Here is a 24,553-nt window from a genome sequence, read left to right as displayed (position 1 = left end):
GATGGCGAAACAGACAGCTCCGTTGTTGTCCTTAGGACCCCGTGCCTCCGGGTCTCGTCTTTTCCAAACAAAAAAGTCATAAGAGAAAGGGCCTACCAACCCCAACCGACCAACCAACCAATCCAGGGCCAGCCAGCCAGCGACATCATCTCCAAATCTCCCAACGCCGTGTATGCTCGTCATGTTGTTGTCGTAGTTCTGGTCATTTTCATACCGTGTCGTCGTCGTAAGCAAATCGTACATCCTTCAGCCCCCTGCCACGGCCGCGAGCCCACCCGTCTGGCCCACGGACGCCCATGCTCTGGCAGAACTGCTCGTCGCCCTGGGGTCTCTCGTTCTTCGTGTTCCCCGTCAACATACTCTGCAGGCTCATGCACACGGACTCGACCGACTGCACGGGCGACCACCCCACCGAGCCCAGCAGGTCGAGACAGATGATGCCGTTGGAGTAGATGTGAGGGTGGATCGGGATGGGGCGGCCGGTAAAGGGAGTCTGGGACTGGGAGGACTGTCCCTGCGGTTTCGCCGGGTCGGTTGCCGCGGGTGGCACTTTGATGAATACGACTTCTGGCGCTTCTGTTGTTTATATTTCATGTGTGTCCATGTTAGCCACCCAAACACTTGCCCTCCCTATCTTCCATGTATTATGTGTGGTTCCTTCTTCTCTGGGAAGCCTCCAGGGAGTGTGCGCGCCACGTACCAATAGGATAGGACTCTGAGAAAAGGAAACTGAGGCGGAAGGTTTGGTTCATGTACAGGGGATTCGCGTCCAGGACTTTGATGTCGACCAGCCATTCTCGGAAGTCGTCTGCTTTGACCAGCTCGATGCCCGGGGGGAGTTTTTGTTTTGCCTAAACGTGACAAGCACGGGTCAGAACTTGTGTCCGAAACCGATGTGAGCAGGACAGGGTCGGGCTCGTCGAGGGTGTTGTGACGAGTACCCGCTTCGGCGTGGTTGGGGTGGGTTGCATGTGAGCTTTTTACCTTGGCCAGTTCCTGCGAAGGATTGTGCAAGCGGTTAGCCCTGATGATCTGAACATACGACACAGGACGAGGACGCAGAGTCACTCACTTTCCCCAGTCTCTTCGCTGCGAACATTGTGAGAGTGTCGACGGGTGGGCGTGAAGGAACCCTGGTTTCGGCGGCGCAGGCACCACGGGTGCGGGAACAAGGCTGCGCACGCGGGTCGATGGTAATGTATTTCTAAGATAAAAAGATTTTGTAAAAGGGCGATGAAAGTGGGCTGGAGAGTCGACAGTAAGGGATTCTCTTCCAAACTTTTACCTATTCTGTAACAGGCAGTGTAATGTGTATCGTGATCTGTTTGTAGGATCGGGCAACGTCACGAAATGGGACAGGCTTGACAGGTCAGTGTTTTGGAGGGTGAGTCCTACGGGCACCGGAAGTGACAGCTGGACGAGTCACCGTCTAACTGTCTCCCCACCCCGCAGCGTGGCATCAACCCCCACCATTTTTCAGCCTTGTCCATATTTCCCTACGAGGTATAGGCACCTCGTACATACCTCGTACACAGTAAGTATATATTCGGTAGGATTACAGTAATAGCCCAACTTACCTGGTAGTTGTCCACCGGTCTGGAGATCATAGTACAATAAGGAGAGTAGGATCTAGCGACTCGGAGTCGGCGTAACTATACGCGCCGTTCAGCCTCGGCAGTATCAAACGCCTGAACCGTCAGTTGACTTAAATAGAGCCTCCATAGGTAACTGAACAATGCCCAAGCTAACACTGTCGCTCAGAAGTCACCAATAGGTTTGGATCTAGAAAGGATAGACCGCGAATACTTGCACTTTACTGGGCCGAGATGACAGTAAAATACGAAATTGCCGAAATCATTCGCCAAAAGAAGTCGCGGTACTGCAGAGCAATTGATACGAAGCAATGGAATGAGATTGTCAAGCTTGCATGGACGGACGCCGATCTCACCTTTTACGACCCCAGCGGCTCGGTCTCCACGAGCGGACAGACTAGACTGTTGTTTACATCACCTCAGGACTTTACAAAGTTCCTGCGCCAGGCGTTTGCCAACGCGCACACGCTCCACCAGGTGGGAGAGGGCGACTTGGAGCAGGTTTCGGCCGACGAGGTTCAAGCGATCTGGGGAATGGAGGACCAGATCATCGTCGACGTATTACCGGGGCTCTCCATCAGCATCAGAGGCGGAGGCTACTACCATGAGACCTGGAGGGAAAAGGATGGAGATTGGTTCCTCCAGTCTTTGAAGCTGCGGAGAACTTATTGGCAACCCAGCTTCGCCGCGAAGGTGCTCCTCTTTCTGCAACGACTCCTGGGACTCTGATTACGCTGCATCTTCAATTAGCTTCGACTTTGAGAGGAAGGGGAGCCGTTTGTCGGCTTATTTCACCGACCTATCTAGTCCTGATCTCCTACTAGGCGAGAAACCCAAGAATACGCGGGCTAGAGGGAGTAGGTCAGGAGTTAGGCGTCTCCAGGCGTGATTCGGCAGCTGAATCTTTCAGCTCAGGTTAAAAGGGCATTGGTTCAACTTGGTCACTGAGACTAAAGCAGGAAGAAAAAGTCTTTTGTCCAGCCAAAGGGGTAAATACCTGTCCATGCACCTAGATACTAACCACGGTCGGCCAACACACTTTCTCCACATGCCTCGCAAGATTTCACGATCATCACTATGCCGCAAGGGGCAGAGTGCAAAGTGATGAATGGGTGCAGAACAATAGCGACAGTTTTTGATTCCCTTCCTCGCTCAACTATGGGAAGCTCCTACATATCTGGGTATAAACAGTGACACATCTGAATCCAAGGTGAGACAATCTGCAAGTGACTGGGCTTGTAATGCAACATCAATCACTGCTGCCCCTCGGTGGTAGCCTTGGCCGGCTCCTTTTCCCCAGTGATACTCTCAGTTTGTGGTGTAGATGAACCGCCCGGTGCGATACCCTGGGTGATCTGAGCATTGATATGAGCAATCGAGCTTCGACGCACGGTGGCATCATCTTGGAACAGTGACCACTCGCCAACCAGCTCGTCGTTGAACTGGTCGAGATCCAGACCAATCATTTCAACCTCATCTGTCACTCTCAGGTGCAAGCCGGGGATATATTTAAGGATCGTAAGCATGATGTAGGACAGGACGAAGGACCACGAGGCAATGGCAGCGATCTCGGCCAGCTGCTTGGCGACCTGGATGCCATGACCATCAATGGCTCCTTGAGCGATTGTGACGCCGTCGAGAGACGAGACAGAAGCAGAGGCAAAGATGCCGGTGAGGAATGCTCCACACATGCCACCGATTCCGTGCAATTTGCTGTGAATATTTGGTCAGCCCCAGATCACTAGGTTAGTCGAGGGTACGGCGGGTACTCACAAGACTTCCAAGCCATCATCAATGTGGAGCCACTTGTTAACGGGCTCGAACAGGTTGACCACAATGGCGGTAATGAAACCAATGGCAGCTCCACACCAGACAGACACGTAACCAGCTGCTGGTGTAATACCAACCAGACCAGCAATAGCACCCTCGCAAGCGCCAATGACCGAGAATTTGCGGGTCTTGATGTAATCCATCAGGACCCAACCAGCAACCCCAGTAGACGCAGCCAGGTTGGTGTTCCAGACGGCCATCATGGCTCGGATGCTGGCATTCAGAGCCGAACCGCCGTTGAAGCCAAACCACCCGAACCAGATGAGGACTGTTCCGAGGAATACAATGGTGACGTTGTGAGGCTTGTAGACGTGCTTCTCGCCATATCGGCTTCGTTTGCCGAGGACAAGCGCGTAGGCCAAACCGGCCGTACCACTGGAGATGTGGACGGGGCCACCACCAGCGAAGTCAAGAGCACCAAAGGTGAACAGCCAGCCGTTGGCATTCCAGGTCCAGTAAGAGATCGGGCAGTAGCACAGGGTGGCCCAGCAGAAGCCGAAGATGATAGACGGAAGGACACGGCCACGTTCGAACGAACCGCCGACAACGATCATGGTCGCGCAGGCGCAGAACATCAACTCGTAGAAAGCGAAGACAATGTCGGGGATAACAGCCGAACCCCAGGATGGCGCAGCCATGACCTAGAATAAGGGTTAGACTTTTGTCCTTGGGGATAGTTTTACGTCGGCTTTTCGGGCATGTCTTACATCAATCATTCCAAAGTTCTTCAGGTCGCCAATGAAAGGACCGCCAGTTCGGGAGAAGGCTAGGGAAAAGCCCCAAAAGGCCCATTGGAAGGAGCACACAGCCATCACCGTCAGGGATTGGAACACCATGGCCAGGGCAGATTTCCTGCGCGCCATGCCGCCATAGAGCAGACCGATACCGGGGACAATGACGAAGACGAGAGCTCCCATGATCACCTGGTAGACATAGTGGAACTCGAGGCCAGTGTAAGGCAGGTTGACGTCGATCTCCAGTGGATTACCTCCATTGGGGATGCTAGAGTTGAACTCCGGCTGATGTTGGAATTAGCATAAAGATCTCAGGGGGAGAGTCGAGGAAGAGGAGGAACATACGGCGACTGCGGGTGTAATTGACGCCATGGTGGTGGATTCAGACGATGCTGGAGGTCGAATCTCGAGACGAACACTCTGCGGGACAAGAAAGACTTGATGGAGAGAAGACTTGTGGAGTTGCAGCAGGGTAAGAGCTACAACTATTATACCTGGAGTTGTCAACGGATATCGGAAGCAGAGTCCACCATGGCGAGGATGGTCGTGGCAAAATTTTCAATGCCAGACCACCTCCACGCTAGATCCCGCGGTCCCAAGGTATCCATAGCTCTTGTGATTGTCAACACACTCGCTGGTGCTGTACTATGTTTGACATCGAACCGAGAACCAAGAGAATTTTCTTAATTCTGGATCCCCTTGGACGCGGGAGGCTTGCCGACCTTGACTCGAAGGGGACAGGACAGCCGACTTGATAAAGGTGGTCCTGAGGCTAGGCCTGATTTACAGAGTTAGATGGAGTGTCGAGATTGGCTGAGAGCAAAGACAGTGCAAATAGCTGGATCAAACAGGTTCGTATGGCCCCTGAATACGCCTCGTGGTTGACTGATGAGGTTGTGAGATTAGCGAGCCTTGCGGGCCTTGCTCTTATCAGTGGAGCGTCGCCAAGACATATGCCAAGCCCCATATCTCTCCGCCCCTAGCCAATGGCACGGAACAGGTCGGGATAAGCAGGACTTCGACTGCTGCTGAGGCCGCTTTTCATCTTACAACAACTTTCTTCTGTCCTCGCCCAGTGGAGCCGGAAACTCTTGGAGCTCAGCTATGCGTTTGCTATGACGGCCAGACAACGAATACGAAACGTCCTTCCATAGGCACATCCCGATGCCGGAGAGGGAACCTCCTCCCCACGGCCGTCCTCCTCCCTTCCCCCCTCTGCAGCTCACACGGCCCCGGCTGTCGAATCTCGCTTGTTGTTTCATGGTGTTAAGTTAATGCAAGCCGATGGTCTTGGGACTTTGACAGACAGCTCTTGGAAAAGGGTCCGTCCTGGAGACCTCCGGGTCGTGTGCCATGAGAACAAATGAGCTATCACCATCATTTCAGTTGGCTTCAGATACCGGAGGAATGCCTCTGCGGCGCTCCCTTGACGTCTGTTGCGGACATGGTTTGGCGGCTACTTGATTGGGTTTTGGGCTCTCCCCAGACCCCGAGCAATGAAAATTTTTCTATCTTCACCACCTTAATCAGTCATGCTATGTGCTTACGCGAGCCGACATTGTCGACTGCAGGTCTCTAGGATCTTGATTCATGATAAGCATGTGCAATCTCAAAGCCAAACGAGTTGATGGGAAAAAAATTTTCTCTTCTGTCGATAGGTACATGGCCCAGAATGCTGGAGCGGGCTGTTGTCAATCGACGTTTTGCGGAGGTCTATAGGGGTTCCAGGCCTGGTGACAAGATTTTCCTCGGAATGTCGGCACCACATAGACTGATTTACACCTTGGTATCTTACAGGGTTATGAGTACGTCAAAGTGGTGTGGGAAAACAGACGGTATCAAATCTTTAACCACCACAAGGGCCACGAACGACAACCGATGTGCCGACAAGGCCCTAACCTCTGATTGATTCAGCCGTGTATGTGCCCAGACTGGTAGCGAGCAGAGAACCTTTGCCAGCCAGAAGATTTCTGTAAGGTCTACATTGCACACATGACTGGCTCCGAAGAGCTATCGCGAGCACAGTCTGCCTTTTGATGACTGGTGAAGGGTACTCGGGTAAGGAAATCGGACTGAAGAAGTTGTCCTCAGTTCAACCAGCTCGAGAGTGTCCGTGCGGCCATTGAAGGTTTGCGTTCGACCCTTTCTCTTGCACTATCCACGTCATGACTGGATCAGCTGTCAAATTGCATCATCATTCCCTGCTTGCTGCAAGCAAAGTGTCAGAAGAAAAATATTACCCCGTTTTTTGGGAAGGCTGAAGAATCTATGAAGTCCTTGTATTTCTCCTTGAAATACCATCTTGTCTACATCCGCAGTCCACCTACCATGGAAGTGTGGAACTGGTTCAGACAGCCTGGAGTCTCTGGTGAACCCAGTCACTTGGAAGAACGATTCCTGGATGCTAGGCTAACAGAACGAGTCCAACCCGATCTTCCGACACTCTGAGGTTGATACTCGGTACCTATAGATAGGCAACTTCAAGAGGCCAACATCGGATCGAGGATGGTTCAGCGCCACCTCCTGACGCCCACGACGCGTGTGGCGCTACGAGTCATCCGCCCACTCTTCCCGCCATCCCGTGAGCCAGCAAAAGTGGACAGAGAAAATGTACAGACTTCGGTTCAGCTGGCCATATTCGTATGTATGAGTATCACGAACTACTGTTGGCGGCAACTTCAAATCTTTTTATATTCCCAATTGTGACTAATGATGGTGCTGACGATACAGAGCTGAAGCCATTGAAGAGAGACATCTGGGTCATTAATATATCAGACCTGGAAGCCGACCCAAAGGGCTGCCCCGGGTCTAGTCTACTCGTACATTTGAGGTCTTCTGCCTCATCCCGCTTGATAGTGGCCATCCAACATGAAGGAGGAGAATCCAGGTGTCACGCCTGGCCAACATCTCAGCCATGAGACTGCATTCATTCTTCAGTCCGCTGACAGTGGCACGAGATATGAACACCTGCACCATTTTGCCTTCTTGGCCTGGTGGCTCAAAGCAAGGAACGCATCCTTTCTTTGGCTTGTTCGTTCGATTTGTTCAACTCATCATTAATGGTTGGCTCGTGACAACCAGTCATGCATCGAAACGAAATGTGGGTTTGGAGTATGGAGATCGCAACCTCGAGTTATATGTCTCTCAGCTGTCCTGTCCTCATGCCTTTGTGACCGGCTTCTTTGTCTCTTGGTTTTTGCTATATTTTCCCCAGCCGAGGGCTCTTGGACTATGCGCAATCTGTGTCAGCATTCTCACCATCACAAAGACTCATGAAAGTCACCGCTTACATTCGAACAGACCAGGGGTCTTCATACACCTCCCTCTCAACCTCAGCCTTGTCAACAAGACGCTGCAGCGACGCTGGAAGATGAGGCTTTTTCAGGATTGATCTCTTGTTGCCTTGTTCTTTGCTGGATTTCTTTGGTTGATTGACTTGTTTTGAATCCTGTGGACCGGGACTAGCAGAGTAACCCATGTCAGTATGTGGATCCATGTACACGGGGAAGACAATGGTCAGTGCCACTTACATCCGATTCCAAGGATCTTCGTACAGTTCTCTTTCCTTCTCTGCCTTGTCTATGAGATCTTGCAGTGGTTCTGGCAGGCTGGAGACTGAGGACGACCTGCGAGGGGCCGATGAGCTCTCTGAATTGACTGGATTCATGAGGATGCGTTTGTTTATTGTCTTTCTGTGAAGATTTGTTTGTTGACTTGTTTGTTTCTGGATGCGTTGGATTGATTCCACTCTTGAACGGTGGCCAAATTCCAATGATCCTGGTGTATCTTTATACACATCCCCCCACGGGGTGCATTCCAAGGTCAAACATTGCCCGTATTAATTCCCGCATGCACACAGCCAATCAGCTCAAGCTCTGCGGTCCCGGCGCAAACTCGGCGTCGCTGTCGACATCATCGTGCAGCGGAATCGAGATGCGAGAATCGTCCGACAAACCTCCGCCAGTTACAGGCGACGGCCGCAGCGGCCGATCAGGGCAGTTACTCATCAAATACATCCACGTCCCAATCGAGGCATAATACCTTTACATGCAAGAGGACGCTCAAGTTTGGTCAACATGCTCAGTGCGGGGACTGCTTGAGCAGACCAGTCTTCCTCATCATATGATCTTAACTGCTGTGACTTCATTTTCGTGTTGCTGATTAGCACTCTTAAGGCGGCGTATTAGCCTACTGCCTGCCCGCATCTCCCATCATTTTGTTTTCCTCTTCCTGCGTTCCAGTCGGACATGCTCTATCATCTGCTCCCTTGGTTGCAGTAGGCGCACTGACTGGCGTCGGCTGGATTGATGCTGCGGAGGTAGGTATTGAGAACTCGACCAAACGGGGAAACAGGGTGCCACGGCGTCTCTGGGCCAGAGGTTGACTAGCTGGTGTTCTTTCGACAGAGCCATGTGACACTTTATATGAAGCCATCTTCTGTACTGTTGTTGACGAAGAAAGGACTTCTTGATTCCACCCAGTCGAGTATCCCGCCATAATCTTTGCATTGACGACGCGTACGCCATCCATCCCCGCCAGTCACTATCTCTTGGCCCTCCTGCGTCGTGTCAGCCGAGCACATGAGAGCTTGACGGATGAAGTCAAAACAATGAACAAAATGGTCCAGATGGGACGAGGGGAATTCAGTCAGAGGTGTCGGAGCATACTCCTTTAGTATGCTAGACTGCAATAGAGCACTGCGATATGAGTCTTTCTCCGTTGACGGGGGCATGAAGGAGAGGCCTGTAACTCACAAGCCAATGCAGCTGATGGAAGACAGCCACCCTGTATATCGGACGAGGCCCGACACCCTGCCAAGGAGTTGCTCATTTGCACTCGCTGGGAATTGCACATATGGATGTTAAGCTTCAAAACATTGGGATAGACACTTTGGGAAGGGCCAAAAGCTTCGATTTTGGCAGCTCACATATCTTCAATACAAAGGGTCCCAAATGTGTTGGAATCGGAGGTAAGTACAGAAACACAAATTGATCTGGAATCAGACGGCCTGGGGTGGAAGATAAAACATTCACGCAGAAATTCAGGGAACGAAACAACATCTTGCGCCGGAGGTCTTTAACGACGTCCTATACGACTCTGCTGCTGCTGCTGATGTCTGGGCACTGGGTATCTCATATGTCTATATGAGCGCTGAGAGGTGCGTCAACATTCCTTGATCAACTTGAGCGAAGAAGCCGGACGATTATTCAGGGTATGTTGAGAATAGATCCAACTGCAAGAATAGCGTTGAGTGAGGTATTATCAGATGAGTGGATGCAGACATTGGAGAAGGGTGAAGTGCACCGCTATCTCCTTTTCGAGAACCTCATTTCCCTACGTATCTAGCTCTGGTTCAATAATAAACGGCGACATCAATTTCCCAGAGAAACTTCCTCAGGCCATCTTAAGCGTTCATTTCAAGATGATAGTGGAAGTTATCGGTGGTATCATCAGTTATGAAATGTCTTCTCGATGAAGAACCACAGCGAGAGAAACATCGCCAGCGACATCTCGGTGAAGCAAAGACCACACAGGAGAGTGAAAGGATACGGAAGGAGCAGGACTTTCCAGAGTCTTCACTCCTGCCGAGGCATCTAAATGCTTTTCTGCTGGCCACACGAGCAGGAGGCTTCAGCTTGATCAGGTACTTGTGCAACTCTATGAAACCACTAGTCCTCCTCGGAGCGGGCCTTTCAGCGCCTTGGCACTCGGGTGCCATTACTATATTAGTTTTACGGACTCCAATTGGGTGCTCGTTCATAGTCACAAAACACCAATGCCCGCACGTTACCACTGACGTTCCAGGGTGTACAATGAAGAGTATCTCAACTGGAAGCAGGAGAGTTCCTGGCGCTACTGGGCAGATTGAGAAGGCCAGTTTGAAATCTCGAACCGGTCCTCGTATGTGAATGGACTGCACTATTGGTCGACGGAAGAAGACCATCTCGTCCATTACGCGTTCATGATCAAGAGGCTGGCGTTCACCATGGAGACCGGGGCAAGCTTCAGTCGCGATAACAGATCGACTGTTATTGGACATCTGTCTCACTGTGCCGAGTCGCTTTTAGGAGTCGCCCTAACGGGTGCAGGCCTTGATGCCATCAGCACAAAGACCCGGTCGGGCATTGGCCATTGGCCATTGCTGAAGTTGGCTGAAGACTTATATATATACAGGCATCCAAGCTATGTGTCGCTGCAGCCAGCGGAGAAAGAGAAACGTGTCAAGAAGAGAACCGTCCAGTTCCGAGGACATATTAAGAAAGAGATGGTTCTCTTCCCATCCTCCAGGCTCCAGTAGTGCTGAGACATCCGGAGGGTGAGATACGACGCCTTTAGTCGTTAGTGGATGCGCCAATGCTGGCCGTAGGGCATCAGCAGCGTGCTCAGCGCCCTTGTGGCGCATTCGCCGACCATCACACATGTGGCCGAGCGCTGTACATTCTGCTGCCCTTGGCCAGCAAGTCTGGTGTCGTCTGATGCCAGCCCAGGATGGTCAGAGTGCCCTCACCATGCTGAAGCGATCACGCTCAGGCCACAGTTCCTGGTCTATCCCTGATAGATCGTCCACGGCCACTTGCCAGGAGTTTGATGCAGGTTGTCTATCAATGGAAGCTTGAGCGGGCCCGGTGGTAAAGGAAGCCGTGATCCTTGTTTCCAAAACCCCTGGTGGATGCGGTAGATGCACCATCACAGGGCTATCACAGCGATAACGGAGCCAATCTTGATGACAGACATGATACACACTGGTTTTGGAATTCCCAAACGAGGCTGAACGAGGATTGACTTAGACGCCTCCGGAGGAACAAGGACGATTTTAGTCCGCGCTCTCCCTATCAAGTTGTCGCCATCCAATTTCGACGTGTCCCACGAAGAGTGATGGAGCTCACATTCAGGATTGTGCCATCCTTTCTCCTACAACCCGGATCTCAAGGAATCAGGATGGATAATGAGCTGTCTCTTTCGCTTTGCGGGGGTCAAAGTCGTCGGCGATCTTCCCCCACTTGATCATAAATCCAATCGATCCGCGGTGGGGAAGCTGGGGCAAGTTTCCAGAGTTTTGTGGCGGAACCCAGATGCAAGGTCCCAGAAACCACCCTGGACAGAGACAAAGGGTCTGAGCTAAGGTGCGAGGATGGTAGGGCATCCGGGGCTCTAAAGCTTACCGCCTCCGCCGCTTACTGTTTTCTTACACGAGGGCCACCCGCCGGGACATGCTTATGTGTACCTAGGTAAGTATATAGTTTCTGCCATTCCCTCGCCCTGATCAGTGCCGGTGAATGAGTTGGCCTAACTATATAATAACACAATATCTTACTTGTTGCCATCCGAAGAAAACAAGCGGAAGTATAGTGAAGTCAAGATGGTCGCGACACCGGCAGTCCACACGCTCTACCATAACCCCTTCTCGATATGCTCACTCATGGTCCGATACACGGTGGCCCTGCGGGGACCTGCGCGAGACAAGGCATCCGAGATCCCGATTCAGGACCAGTCGGTCGATATTTTCCATGAGGAGCAGCTCTCGGAGCATTTCTTGCGGAATATCAATCCGAAGGGTCAGGTAAGTAGAGCCTCCTCCTCGCCTTGTTCTCTCCCTCTATACACCTCCACGCCATCCCGGGCCAGAACTGTCGAACCAAAGGCAGTCTCTACAAGAGCGACCTTCTATACCCCAAGAAAAGACAAACAGTTGAGGGATGTTTTTGACCAAATCTTCTAGGTCCCCGTCCTGACGTCCCCGACACTCGGCGCGCCGATCGCAGACAGCATGGACATCACCCGCTATCTGGCCAAGTACTATCCGGCTATCATCCCGGCATCGTACGAGAAGGAGATCAACGAACGCTTGGACGCCCTCCACGCGTTGAACTATTTCTCCCTGTCGTTCCCGGGCCGCGACTACGTCGCCCAAGGCTTCAAGGCCGCCGTGCAGAGGCGCCTGGACGGCGACATCTCGCAGGCGTACCGGGACGCATTGCAGTACAAGATGGGCATGTAAGTTTTCCACCCTCTGCACAAGACTAAGGATACGGATGTTTGTGGGTTGCATTGCCATTGCATTGCACACCGACTCGTCCGGTCATATTAAATGATATGTAATACGATATTATATGCTGACAGGATCGCCCCTTCGGGCCTGCCTGAGGCAGTATAGAGCGTGACAAGATCGGGGGCCTGAAGCCCGGCGCTCCCGAGGCGATGGACGAGCGAGCGCGAAACCTGATGTCCGATTTCGAACGCATCCTCCCAAAGCAAGCGTCGCTACAGGCGGGTGATGGCGGGCAGACATCAAACGGCACGACGTCGTCGGGACCGTGGTTGTTCGGCTTGACCAGCCCCAGCGCGTTGGACGCGCACTTGGTCGTGTTTGTGGCGCGCATGCGTGACGTTGGCCGAGCCAATATCATCCCGGAGACGATCAGCGATTATGCTGATCGGGCTATGGCGCTGCCAGAGTGGCAGGCCGTGATGGAAGGGCGGAAGACCATGATCGAGGCGTAACCTCGTCCGAGGTGTCAGAAATCCTTCGCAAACCGGTAGTAAATTGTACGAGGTCTACACATTTGCTTCTATGCCTCCCGGAGAAACTATGCCACGTCATAGATAAGTGCCATATACAGTCTTCCTGCCTTGCATGACCTCTTTCCATGGCTCGGCGTCAAATGCACGGTCTGCATAGGCACGCACTCTGTCCGGCAGCATCCCCTGCCGTCCGACGTCGATCAACCGCGCGGCGAACGGCACGACATGGGCGTCCAGAGCAGTTGGGTCCTCGCTGCCAAAGATCCATGGCGATCCAGTGCCCTCGGAACCCGCTAGGAGGGTCTCTATTTGGGACAGGAAAGAAGATGCTTTGGCCTCTTGCACCGCGACGGCCTCCTTGGTCAGTGCCGGTGCTCGTGTCGCGCGAACCCTGCGGCCGAAGCGTCAAACGTCAGTCTCATCTACATGGGTTTGGGTAGGAATGAAAAAAATCGCCTCTCCTCTCCAATAGAATTTGGATTTTCTTGACCTACACATCGAGCTTGAACTTCAGAGCCTCGCGCCATCGACTCGAGATGGCCGGGTCGGAGAGGAGGCTCAGCACGGAATTCTCCATGTCCGACGCGCGCTGCGGCTTGCGGGTATAGGTCAGGGAAAAGTAATTGATGTCGTGGAGCTCGGCGAGGAGACGCCGAATCTGCTGCGACAGGTGCGGTGGACAGAGGCTGGGGAACCGTTCGGCGAGAAAGTACGTGATGTCGACACTCTCGCTGAGGGGCGTCTTCAGGACTTTGGACGAACTGGGGCCTTTCAAGACAGGAACCTGGAGCAAGTACCTACAGGTGAGCGTTGCCCACCCCTTTTCGGAGGGAATCTTGTGCAATGCCAGCCAGGTTGAAAACGTACCGTTCCTCGCGGGTTCACTTCGCAGAGATAGTATTCGGTCAACTGGCCTCCGTGCTGAATGTTGATCGGTTTCTCCTCAATGCTGACCTTTTCGCCAGGCATACGTCTCGACAGGGCAATGGTATACCGGACCATGATGGAGCAGATCGAGTAATCATTGTAGAATAGGGTGTAGAGTTCCTCCATTTCCCCTGTTGACCTCGAGTGTCCGGGTGTTGGATTTGTCCGAGAAACAAGACCGAAAGCAGGTTGTCAAAATAAATCCCTGGTTAGATATTATACATAAAGGGTAAACCTTAGCTCCGAAGTGTGGGACCCCATCACTCCGGTAAGCCCTGGCTCTCACGCTCCGAAATGCTTTGAAATGCTGAAGGCCCAGTTCTGGAGAACTCGTCCTCATTCCCCTGTCACTGTCAGTGCATATCACATCTCGGGGGGATATCGGATCGCCAGAAGGAAAAGGGCTCACGTAACGTCTGAGTTCAGATTCTGGTGCTCGTATCGCGCCTCGAGAGCCGGGGCTTAGTTGGTCGCTTTTCCCCCAGATTTTGTGGAGGTACTGAGGTAATCTAGGGCGGGAGTATGTCGGCTCCTGACGCTGGCGCCTGGAAAGTACGAAACTCCCAAGCGAAAGGCCGAGAGAGCGAGATCGTACGGCTGACGAGCTCGGAGCCTAGAAGACGACTTCTACTCAGTGTGGGAGGGGGGAATATAAACAAATGGGGGCCACTTGGTGGCATTCATCTTCCTCGATGGCCCTGACCACCCTTCAGTTTGCATACATGCCATAACATGGAGTCAGTCGCGAAGGCCGTGATTGGCTTTTGCCTGGGCCATGTCCGGACAATCCTACTCGTCGCTCTTCTGGTGAATCCCGTCCCCATGAGACTCATTGCTGTAGGATACTGACCACCCACTCACACACCAGACCGGGTACATTGGATATTGCGTCTTTCGCGACCCCCTTCGCCATATCCCAGGCCCGCTGCTCGCCCGCCACCTTCCGGGCTGGCTAGCCGTGCACGCCTTTAGGGAACGAACCGAATCTGCCATCCTCGACGCACACAGGAAGTACGGGGATGTCGTGCGGATCGGCCCACGCACCGTGCTGGCAGGCAACGCAGAAGCAGTGCGCAGAGTGCTCGGGTACGGCGACAACTACCTGGACAAATCCGCTGACTACGACGCGCTGGTGGTGCACACGCCGTCCATCTTCAGCGAGGTCGACCGCACGGCACACGCGCGCAAGCGTCGCATTGCTGCGCACGCGTACAGTATGCAGAGCCTAACCAAGATGGAAGACGTCGTCGCCGCGAACCTAGCCGTGTTTCTCCGCCAGATGGATGCGTGTGCCGCGAGAGCGCAGCCCATGGATGCTGCCATGTGGTTCAAGTTCTACGCCTTCGACGTTATCGGCGATCTCGCCTTCGGCAGGAGCTTCGGCATGCTCCAGCGAGGTGTCATCGACGACTTTGTCAAGTGCATCTCGGATGGAGTCGAGTTTACGTTCGTGGTGAGCCTCGCCTCGCCGGGCATATCCCCCTACCTAATTTCTTACTCCTTGGGGTTGAATGCTGAATCCCTTTCCAGCGGTTTCTCTTGCCGTCATTCTTGAGACCGCTGTGCCAGCTCTTGGTGGAATATCTGCCGTTCTCCTTGTTCAGAGAGCTGAAGAGCGGCTTTGCATACGTGAAGAAGGCGAGTATCCTAGCCAAGAGGAGTACTGGCCAAACCACTAATATTTTTCTGTTGTGAAGGAAACAACTACCCTCGTCCAAGATAGATGGATAAAAAGAGACAGTGGTGCTCAGCGTGGTGACATCTTGGGCGCACTCATGGAAGCCAGAGATCCGGCCACCAACGAACGGCTGGAGTTCGCAGAGCTGGCCACGAATGCGTCGACCAACATGTGAGTAGCTTTGTGGCCAGCCGACGTTTCAGAGCAAGAAAAGCGTTTGGACGATGCTGACGGGGAGAGTAGCATTGCCGGCTCCGACACTGTCACCATCTCGCTTACCGCCATCATATACCACCTCCTCAGGAACCCAGACCGTGCTGCCCGACTGACGGCTGAGGTTCGCGGCAATTCCTTGGGTGACATTCCCCTGTACAAGGATATTCAGAGACTCCCATACCTAGACGCCTGCATCAAGGAAGGAATGCGTCTCACCTCACCCTTTGCCGGACCATTACCACGGCTCTCACCGCCGGGCGGACTCGACATTGGAGGCACACGCATTCCAGCGGGAACGGTTGTCAACGTGATGCAGTGCCAAATACACAAGGACGGGCGCATCTTCCGCGATCCCGAGTCCTTTAAACCGGAGCGGTGGCTCGACAGCAGCGACACCTCCAAAGAGTTGGATAAATACTTCCTGGGAGTAAGTGAGATTTTCCATACAACTCTTTGTGGAGCCGGATGTTCTTTAACGAGCATATATCCTCTGACGCTCTCGTCGCTATAGTTTAGCACCGGTCCTCGCTCGTGCATTGGGAAGAACATTGCACTGCTCGAGATGAAGTTGTTGCTGTATTCATTTTTCCGTCGGTACGATTTGTCCCTTGTGCAGCCGGGGGTAGAACTACAGTGCCGACGATATCTCGTCACCAAGCCCTTGAGTTCGGTGTTAGTCCGAGTTCAGAGGGCGGAAGTTGCCGGGTAGGCCAAGGCGTGGGAGAGGGCGATGTCACGACATCTGACGAGCTGACTGCTTTATTCTGGGGAGAGGAAAGTACGTGTACGAAAGAAACACGGAACAATATACAATATATCAACCAGTCAAACGCAGTGGTGGAACGAAGCTTGCATGTCTTTCCTGCAAATGATATTGATAGACTCATCCCAACCACGGTCAATCACCACCGTCACGATGCGCTCTCTTCCTTCTCAAACGTCAGATCCAGACCCTCCAAGTCCCCCTTCGCCCTCCACTCCTTCAACAAGTTCAAAAAAGCGGGCGCGCCTCCGCCGTAGCTGGCATTTTTGGCGGCCGAGGGATTCGGCGTGCCCTCGTTGTTGTAGTAGCCGGGTGTGCAGCCGGAGAGGAACTCGGCGCGCAGCTTAGCCATCTTGAGAATCGTGTTGATCCAGTCCTCCTCGGCCTCGGCGGTGGGCTCGACTGTGCGGACGCCGCGTTTCTGGCACTCGGAGATCACGTAAGCCAGATGCTCAGCTTGCTCGCCCGTAACGTGTAGGAAGTTGGGCGATAGCGCGGCCTGCACGATCTGCACCCAGAAGCAGTTGGGGAAGTCGCGCGTTGTCCAGCCGTGTAGCGTGCGCGATCCGTCCTTCCAGCACTCTGTGATAGTCTTGCCATTACGACCCGTCACTTCCATATTGGATCGATGGCTCCATTCTGTTGCGAGCTCGAACCCTGTCGCGTAGATGAGCGTGTCCAGCTCGTACAGTTGGCCGTTGGCCACGACGCCCGTTTCTGTGATCGCGTCGACGCCCTTACCTGCCGTGTCGATCAAGTGTACATTGGGCCGGTTGAACGTGTCCAAGTATTCATCGTGGAAACATGGTCGCTTGCACAGCTGGTTGTACCACGGCTTTAGAGCCGCGGCCGTCACCGGGTCTTTGACCACTTCGTCGCAGCGTGCCCTGACAGTCTCCATTTTCTCATAATCTGCGATCTGGCGCTGCGCGGCAGCCTTTTCCGGGTTCACCGGCTCATTGCCCACAGTAGGTTGCCAACGTGCGAGTAGTTTATGTAAGATGTCTGTCCAGCCGTCCTTGACCAGGTCGACAGGCGCAATACCGCCATTGACGATAATGTTGAAATTGTCCATACGCTCCTTTTGCCAGCCTGGCTTGAGCGAGGCAGCCCACTCGGGATCGGTAGGTCGGTTTCCGCGGACGTCAATTGACGACGGCGTTCGTTGGAAGACATAGACCTCTTTGGCCCACTTTCCTAAGTGAGGCACGATTTGAACAGCAGTCGCGCCGGTACCGATAATGCCTACACGCTTGTCCGAGAGCTTGTGGAGGTTACCTGTTGTGTCACCGCCAGTGTAGTTATAGTCCCACCTAGATGAGTGAAAAGAGTAGCCTTTGAAAGACTCTATTCCCGAGAGGCCGGGCAGCTTTGGTCGATGTAGCGGTCCCGCAGCTGGTATGACATACTTCGACCGGATGGTATCGCCCCAATTGGTCTTTGCAGTCCATAACGCCGTCTTCTCATCCCATTCGAGACTATGCGTCTCCGTCTGGAAAAGTGCTTTGTCATACAAGCCCCAGCGACGGCCGATCATTTCAGCGTGCTTCAGAAGTTCGTTGGCCCTGGCATACTTCTCGGTGGGCATATAGTTGAGCTCTTCGAGAAGGGGCATGTAAATGTACGATTCAATATCGCATTGAGCGCCAGGATAGCGGTTCCAATACCTATCGACGCGAGTCAGAAACCGTCCGCCACGGGCCACTGCGTCCAAGCATGATACTGGGGATTATGCTTACCAGGTCCCCCCAAAATCACCTGCTTTCTCAATGATCCGTAAGTTGGTGACACCGGCCTCAATCAGCCGAACAGCTACGAGCTGAGCGCCATATCCACCACCGATAATAATGACGTCGACTTGCTCGTCGATTGGATCGCGGTTGAAGCCGGGCTCTACCCATGGATCCTTGAGGTAGTGCGCAAAAGGACCATCGTGCTCGACAAGTCGATATTGGTTGATACCGCCTTTCTCTTGGCCGTACTTTAACCTTTTATCGCGTTCCTCCAGATACTTCCGCTTCAGCGCGTCAGGGTCGAAGGGCAGGTCTTTGGGCTTGGACGCCAATGAAATGTCTGATTCAAGCGTCGTCTTCGGAGGCTTTGGGCCCAAGAGATCAGAGGGTACAAGAACCTCGACTTCACCCATTTTTGATGATTGGCCGCTGCCTTCTAACAGGTTTCGTATACAATCTGATTGTTGAGGAAACAAAAGGTTGCTGCTGCTGATGCGCCCGTCGCTGTCAACACTGGCAAGGAAGTCTTCAGTCTATCCACAAATTGTCAGATTATTTCTTTGGCATGACAGAATCTTAGACAGAAGGGGTTGGTCTTCAGTGAGATATATGCGATTTGCTTGTTGACTCTCGGGGCCGAGCTGGATTACCGCATTGAGCCGAAGAATCAGAACTATTATAAGGTGTCAGCGTGAGGCAGCATTGTAGGTGCGCAGAATAAACCGCGGAGGATTGGCGGCTATCCCTGAATCCCCCGCATCTGTCTTTCGGTTCGCTGAGCTCATCCACCTGCCGAGGTCTGTGAAGTGTAAATCAGGAATGCGTTGCGAAACGAGCACACCTTGAATCTTGTGATGTCGTTCCATAACCGAACCTGGATGCTGTTTGGCCTCGCGCTGGTTACCCAAAACGTCCTGCCTCGGCAGTCGATTCGATCCGAAAAGGACGTGCATCAAATCCAAGGCCTCGTGGGCCTGCGGGGTCTCGCGTTGGTGGTTCTTGCAATGCCATTCTTTCGGGCCCGAAGCTGTCTCATATATGCCATATAAGAAGAACAAATAAGCCAATAGGCAGAGCAGCAGGAGCAAGACTCAGGCCTGACAGATTTACTGATCCTTCGACCTTCCTAGACATAAGCAACATGGCTGCAAACGGCGACGCCGCGAGAGCTTCTGCGCCTGTGGCCTATATCACCGGCGGTGCAAGCGGGATGGGGTTGGCAGTTGCCCAAGAGCTGGCTGCTAAAGGCTGGAACTTGACAATTGTCGACCTGAGCGAAAAATCGATATCATCCGTGGAAGCCGACTTTGACCGAAGTCGGACCACGTTTGTCAAGGCCGACGTAACAGACTACAACGCACAGGCGAAGGCCTTTGCTCAGACGTGGGACAAATGGCACAGACTGGATCTCGTGTTTGCGAACGCGGGCATTGGTGATAGAATGAACTTTTTCGCGCCTGCCACAGAGTTTCTGCCAGACCTGCCAGGCGTGCCCGCGAAGCCGAATGAGCTGGTGATCGATGTTTGCCTCAATGCCATGGTCTACAGTGCCTATTTGGCTCTGCACTTCTTCCGGCAGAACCCTTCTAAGGCGGGCAAGATAGTCTTCACGTCTTCCATGTGTGGGTAAGTCGACGATGGTGGCATTTGCGAGCCCCCCATGTCCTCTGGACTTTCCATTTTCCTCATGTTAGTCCAATACAAACACTTACCGATCCTGTGCAGACTGTATCCAGGAGACAGCATCCCTCTGTACACGGCAGCAAAACACGGAATTGTGGGCTTGACTCGCGCCCTGGCCAAGCGGTTGAAGATCCTCGGCGAGCCCATCACGGTGAACTGCATCTGCCCGGGACTCGTCGACACGGGATTGACACCGGTGCTGATGTCTGTTGCTCCGCCTGAATTCGTGACACCGAAGTCGACCATTGTGCGAGCGGTCATGGGATTTGTTGAGGACGACTCTCTGACGGGTCAAGCAGCGGAATGCAGCGTCGATAAGATCCATTATAGGAAGCAGCCTGAATGGGGAGACGAGGGATCAGAGTATATAATGACGAACAAGCTCGAGGCTGCGCTGAAGGAGCGAGGCATTCGATGATAGGAAGATGGGCAGGACTGTGATGAGGGATGGTTCTGGTGACTTTGATGAAGATTAAGAAGCCTCGAAGTTCTTATTTGCAGCCTGACGTCATTACTCAGCGACGCGTCCCTCGTGTTATTACGCGACGCGTCTTTCTCTATAAAAGTGTTGATCCAGGGCCATGAGTAATGCATTTAATGCTTCTAAATCTGCTGGGACGAGTTTTCTCAGTACGGATGCTACACTGTATCCCAGGAGTCCAACTGTCCCACAGGCGCTGACCAGGAATCCTTTGTCCACAACACTCTCGAAGTAATTGACTTTGGCGTGAAGTTCCCACTACAAATTGCTCTAGTGCCTGTCCTCGGCAATGCCTGACTCGACTACATTCGGCAGCTCACCAGCTTCCGGCCAACTCTACCTAGGTTAAGTTGACTTTTGCCGGGTAAGTCCCCGAGCGACCTTGGCGCGGAAAGGAACTTGTTGTGACTTCAGGGAATGCGACCTACAAGAATTGTGCCACCACATGTTCTGCCAGAAACATCAAGGAGCTGTTGCCTTTGAAGGGGTATGACCTGCATTCCAGGAAAATGGTGACTGGGTGCTATAATGCAGCCCAAACAATATGCTGAGCCCCAAAAGAGTCGATGAGCTCTCCCGATCACGACCAAGGAGCACTGACAGGGAGATTAAGTCGGCGGAAGCGTAGTACCAACTGAACCTTCCACCAGTACAGAGCAGGCTCTGCGACAATATCTGGCCGACCGTGGGAGCTTGAGATTTCTCACCCCACCAGCACCCCAAAAGTTTCATGCATATTGATATCGATCCGATTGAATATACAGTCTGTCATATTCATCCGTGACATAGTCTTCACAAACTTGGAGCAAGGCCTGGTACTCCCAAGAGAAACGTTCAGGTGCTCGTATTCAAGTGTTGGTGTCTCACTCATGCGAAGACCGAATATCGCTGCGGTGTGTCTCGCTTGGAACTTGAGGACAGTGCCCAGCACCCTGCCCACAGCCATACTGAGCTCCCGGTCCGGTGGAAACTGGTCATTTGCTGTGGTTTTTGCTTCGTGAGGCCGTCAACTCTGGAGCCAGGCTGTTTGCCGAGTTCATAACGACAGGGTTCGCTTAGGAGGGATCGGTGTCTTGTCCATGAAAATGGCTCAGGGATGGATGGTCGGACTATGGAGTAGTCTTGATCGTGCCAGCAGTGGTCATCTCGGCCTTGTGGTGCATGTCCAGCGTAGCCAGGTCAGGGCACGTCCTGTAGGAAATGACAAGGAAGCACAGAATCGTCCCGCAAGGTGGTGCTGGCTGGCGATGCTAGCATCCAAGGGGAAGGAGGGAAGAACGCCTTTAGCTCATTTGTTCTTCTTCCTATTTCCTCCCATATTCTATTCTCCTTCCAGTCACTCTGCCCGCCCGATTCGCTGACTTTTATCCCATTACCCTCAATGCGGTGCTTGGGCGCGTATGTGCATCGGCAACACTGTCTCCGTCCTCGACATGGGCAAGCAGTTTATTCAGCAGGTCCTGCGCCAGTTGGTCGTGCAGTGGGCGTCCCTGGAGCCGGAATGGAAGACGGAGGCATCCTAGCCCTAGTTCTGGAAGCAATCCGGGGTCGTCGTTCGACCCAAGTGGCGAGGGAAATCCTGAAGCAAATCAAACTGGGAAGGAGATTATTTCCAAGGTTTTGGGCCGGAGAAAGAAATACTAGGTATTGTTGAAGGCGCCGGCTTCCCCTTGGTACCCATCGAGCCCACGAACTGACGGATTAGCTGCAAGACTGGGTTCTTCGAAGGTGCTTGGCGCGGGCTGATTCCAGTCCGCAGTGGTCCCTGATTATTGCGAAGGCAGGGTGGAGGATGGAGCTATCTCTGCTTAGTCTCTTGAGGTGCAGAGACCCATTATGGAGAGGAACATGCATAATGAATCATCATATCGGCTGCCTCCCCACATTTCACAACAGGTCTTCCGGATAAGCACTGGTAGCCATTGACACGCTGCTGAACCTTCATCTCTGCATGAGAACTACATAGATGGTCGCCTCTAACCAAGTGTGCACTTCGTACAAGGTACGAGGTACATGCTTGTTGTTTGACTCAACTGCATGTTTTCGCTGGTAACACTGACATTTCGCTCCTTGAAAAGGTCTACCATTCTGAAAAGGCTCGGGGAAGGCGGGAAAAAGGAGCCAGCTCCCAGCGTGAAGTCGTTATTTGATAATAGTCCTAGTGTTAGGGGCAGCCCCAGCATTAAATTCGAGGTTCTAGACACAAACCGTCCTGAATCTGTCGTACTTCTGCAGTATCAGGGCCCGCACAGATGGCTCAAAGTGGATTTATTTGGCGCCTTTTTTTTCCTTTGAAACAATCGTGTGCGGAGGACGAACTGTACTCCAGGGATGGTTCGAGAGAAGACGGGCCTGCCCTCGATGTTCGCATATGCAGATTGAGACACAAAAAGGGCAATGCTAGGTCAACCAAGTTTGGCCAAGTTGTCGATCGCAGCCCGGAGATGCGATTCCCTTTTCCTGCTTCTCGTCAGTGAAGGAGCAAATCCCGTACATCCCCCGTTCCGTGCCCCAAGTAAATTCCAGCTCAAAAACCTTGATAGACAGCTTGCAGAGCAGAATAGACCAAGTCTCCGAGCTGAATGGGGAGTTCTCAGGTCGTGGCTTCACTGGTAGATGCAGAAGAATCAGTTCGCCAGGAACCGTCTTGGATGGATATACCTAGATAAGGACTAATCTTCTGGCCTGGGAAAAGCGAATAGCTGAAAGTGAAAGTGGAACAGCGGCAGTAATGTCTGGCCCAGCCATGTTGCACCATACTCGTAGAAGGGAGCCGCCTCTGATGAAGAATTTTCGCTCAAGCATTGGCAAAATTCCTCACACGATTTCGACCTTAGACAAGAAATGAAGACGCAAGGCCTGCAAGTTTTCCATCGGGAAGCCACCCAGACACTAATACTCCCTTCCGAGTACGTGCCTACTGCGTAGGTTTCTGAACGGCCGCAGACGCCCTGGCTGGCTAGGCTGGCTAGTTTTCATTGCCTTGCATTCGTCCGCTGGATGACCGGAGAAGGGTTAGTTGACACGAGGACGGCTCGCAGAGATCGGGCCAAAACGCCACTGAACTTTACTGAAGATTGTGAGAACCCTTGCAACATGGAAACCAGCGAACGGGATGGGAATATTCCTCCCCGGATCAGTGGGGGACTCCGTGCTCTGTGAAGAATAGCCTTGACTGACTTTATTAGCTCAGGCACGTTTGACAACGGATCGGTGGATCATCGCCCTCAAGGTTTTCGTCCCAGGGTTGTCGAGTTCTGTGTTCCACATGAGGGAGCTGGTCAACTATTCTCCTGGAATTCATGTTCCGTATATGCTCGGTGCTTGATGCTTACCGGCTCGCCGCTCGGCTAGCGAGACTCCTGCAGTCGTGTCGGTGATCTTAGCCTCTCGACGGGTAACCAGTGAACTTTGCGGCACGTATGGAGCGCTGAGCACCTCGTCTGAGTGTCGTCCGTACTGCGGAGAGTTGCCTGAGCCGTGCATAGGTAGGTGGACTCTTTCTGCGGCATCAGCCCCAATCAGTCATAGCGAACAAAGAATCTCGTAACCGGCTGCAGATGCCCATGAGGACATGTGGACAGCTGGACAGGCTTCTTCTCGAGCTGCTTGTCTCGCCTGCTGCTGCAGCCCCCTTGAAACCCGCAAATCGAAGAGTCGCAATCGATGTCTAGTCGAGGGTAGTAGCTTTGGCTGCCGAGCGAGCTGTACGTAAAATACGGGTTGCCAAATACGCCCTGCGATATTAATGCCAAAAATTGGCAATGGTACGAGTACTTGCCAATCCTATCTTGCTACTCAAAGCACCGTCTCGTCGTTAGAAGGCTGGAACGGTCAGGGGTTGGCTCGAGCTCGTTTCCCTCTCAGGCTAATTTGTGATCATGTCCGTGTGGCTTGTGGAATCATCAGGCCCCAGTTGCAGACCCAGACCTGCCAACCACGTTGACTTCTGCAGCACCGTACCTGCATAACTTCTGGCCCTCCAGACTCTGACAGTAATTAGTTCATTTTGTTGTGTCTCGCTACCCCGACAGTCGCTAAATACTGAGTTGCGAATCAGATCAAAGCTAGTCCCTGGTCTGGAGGCCATCGAAGATCCCTTGTCGATGATTGAAGAAAGCCCAACCAGATAAGGCTTCTAACGCAGGGGGCTCTGAGCAGGAAATATCCCTGGCCGTCAAAAAAAAAAAGCAAAAGATGGAGCCCGAGCCGGAAGACGAGGGATGCTGTGGCTAATTGCCTCAAGTGTTGTGTCGGGGGCAGGCATTCTCGCAAGTCCAGGGATCTGCCGGACTCGTGTAGGAGCCTAGTGGGACAGGAGGTTCTGTGCTACGTTGTACAGCGGTACATCCCAACAATGGTATTGGCTTGGTAAATGCATGCAACTGCGGTA

General features: G+C 53.0%; 9 protein-coding genes across 9 annotated transcripts; 4 read left to right on the top strand and 5 right to left on the bottom strand.

Moving 5' to 3' along the window:
• Positions 1–208: 208 nt before the first annotated feature.
• On the bottom strand, positions 209–971 carry Z520_03581 (uncharacterized protein; the record flags this gene model as incomplete). Its single annotated transcript, XM_016774091.1, has 3 exons — positions 209–576; positions 701–851; positions 942–971. The coding sequence occupies 3 exons, from the start codon at positions 969–971 to the stop codon at positions 209–211; spliced, it is 549 nt and encodes a 182-aa protein (XP_016635037.1).
• An 855-nt stretch (positions 972–1,826) lies between these two features.
• Z520_03580 (uncharacterized protein) lies at positions 1,827–2,321 on the top strand (the record flags this gene model as incomplete). The annotated part of the gene is made up of 1 exon (XM_016774090.1): positions 1,827–2,321. One exon carries the CDS (start codon positions 1,827–1,829, stop codon positions 2,319–2,321), a length of 495 nt encoding a protein of 164 aa, XP_016635036.1.
• Positions 2,322–2,845: 524 nt separating this feature from the next.
• On the bottom strand, positions 2,846–4,528 carry Z520_03579 (uncharacterized protein; the record flags this gene model as incomplete). The annotated part of the gene is made up of 4 exons (XM_016774089.1): positions 2,846–3,305; positions 3,366–4,063; positions 4,130–4,441; positions 4,502–4,528. 4 exons carry the CDS (start codon positions 4,526–4,528, stop codon positions 2,846–2,848), a joined length of 1,497 nt encoding a protein of 498 aa, XP_016635035.1.
• Positions 4,529–7,315: 2,787 nt separating this feature from the next.
• Z520_03578 (uncharacterized protein) lies at positions 7,316–7,823 on the bottom strand (the record flags this gene model as incomplete). The annotated part of the gene is made up of 3 exons (XM_016774088.1): positions 7,316–7,385; positions 7,447–7,617; positions 7,687–7,823. The coding sequence occupies 3 exons, from the start codon at positions 7,821–7,823 to the stop codon at positions 7,316–7,318; spliced, it is 378 nt and encodes a 125-aa protein (XP_016635034.1).
• A 3,693-nt stretch (positions 7,824–11,516) lies between these two features.
• Z520_03577 (uncharacterized protein) lies at positions 11,517–12,658 on the top strand (the record flags this gene model as incomplete). The annotated part of the gene is made up of 3 exons (XM_016774087.1): positions 11,517–11,717; positions 11,877–12,151; positions 12,307–12,658. 3 exons carry the CDS (start codon positions 11,517–11,519, stop codon positions 12,656–12,658), a joined length of 828 nt encoding a protein of 275 aa, XP_016635033.1.
• A 96-nt stretch (positions 12,659–12,754) lies between these two features.
• Z520_03576 (uncharacterized protein) lies at positions 12,755–13,732 on the bottom strand (the record flags this gene model as incomplete). The annotated part of the gene is made up of 3 exons (XM_016774086.1): positions 12,755–13,070; positions 13,174–13,463; positions 13,547–13,732. The coding sequence occupies 3 exons, from the start codon at positions 13,730–13,732 to the stop codon at positions 12,755–12,757; spliced, it is 792 nt and encodes a 263-aa protein (XP_016635032.1).
• Positions 13,733–14,338: 606 nt separating this feature from the next.
• Positions 14,339–16,209, top strand: Z520_03575 (uncharacterized protein; the record flags this gene model as incomplete). Its single annotated transcript, XM_016774085.1, has 6 exons — positions 14,339–14,413; positions 14,475–15,059; positions 15,137–15,266; positions 15,326–15,455; positions 15,528–15,927; positions 16,012–16,209. 6 exons carry the CDS (start codon positions 14,339–14,341, stop codon positions 16,207–16,209), a joined length of 1,518 nt encoding a protein of 505 aa, XP_016635031.1.
• A 202-nt stretch (positions 16,210–16,411) lies between these two features.
• Positions 16,412–18,409, bottom strand: Z520_03574 (uncharacterized protein; the record flags this gene model as incomplete). Its single annotated transcript, XM_016774084.1, has 2 exons — positions 16,412–17,930; positions 18,003–18,409. The coding sequence occupies 2 exons, from the start codon at positions 18,407–18,409 to the stop codon at positions 16,412–16,414; spliced, it is 1,926 nt and encodes a 641-aa protein (XP_016635030.1).
• A 728-nt stretch (positions 18,410–19,137) lies between these two features.
• Positions 19,138–20,097, top strand: Z520_03573 (uncharacterized protein; the record flags this gene model as incomplete). The annotated part of the gene is made up of 2 exons (XM_016774083.1): positions 19,138–19,622; positions 19,722–20,097. 2 exons carry the CDS (start codon positions 19,138–19,140, stop codon positions 20,095–20,097), a joined length of 861 nt encoding a protein of 286 aa, XP_016635029.1.
• Positions 20,098–24,553: the final 4,456 nt, after the last annotated feature.

This window comes from Fonsecaea multimorphosa (genome assembly GCF_000836435.1).
Source record: "Fonsecaea multimorphosa CBS 102226 unplaced genomic scaffold supercont1.5, whole genome shotgun sequence".
NCBI classification, from domain to species: Eukaryota; Fungi; Ascomycota; class Eurotiomycetes; order Chaetothyriales; family Herpotrichiellaceae; genus Fonsecaea; species Fonsecaea multimorphosa.
The sequence above is the reverse complement of the archived record's forward strand: the minus strand, read 5'-3'. Positions and strand labels throughout refer to the sequence as shown.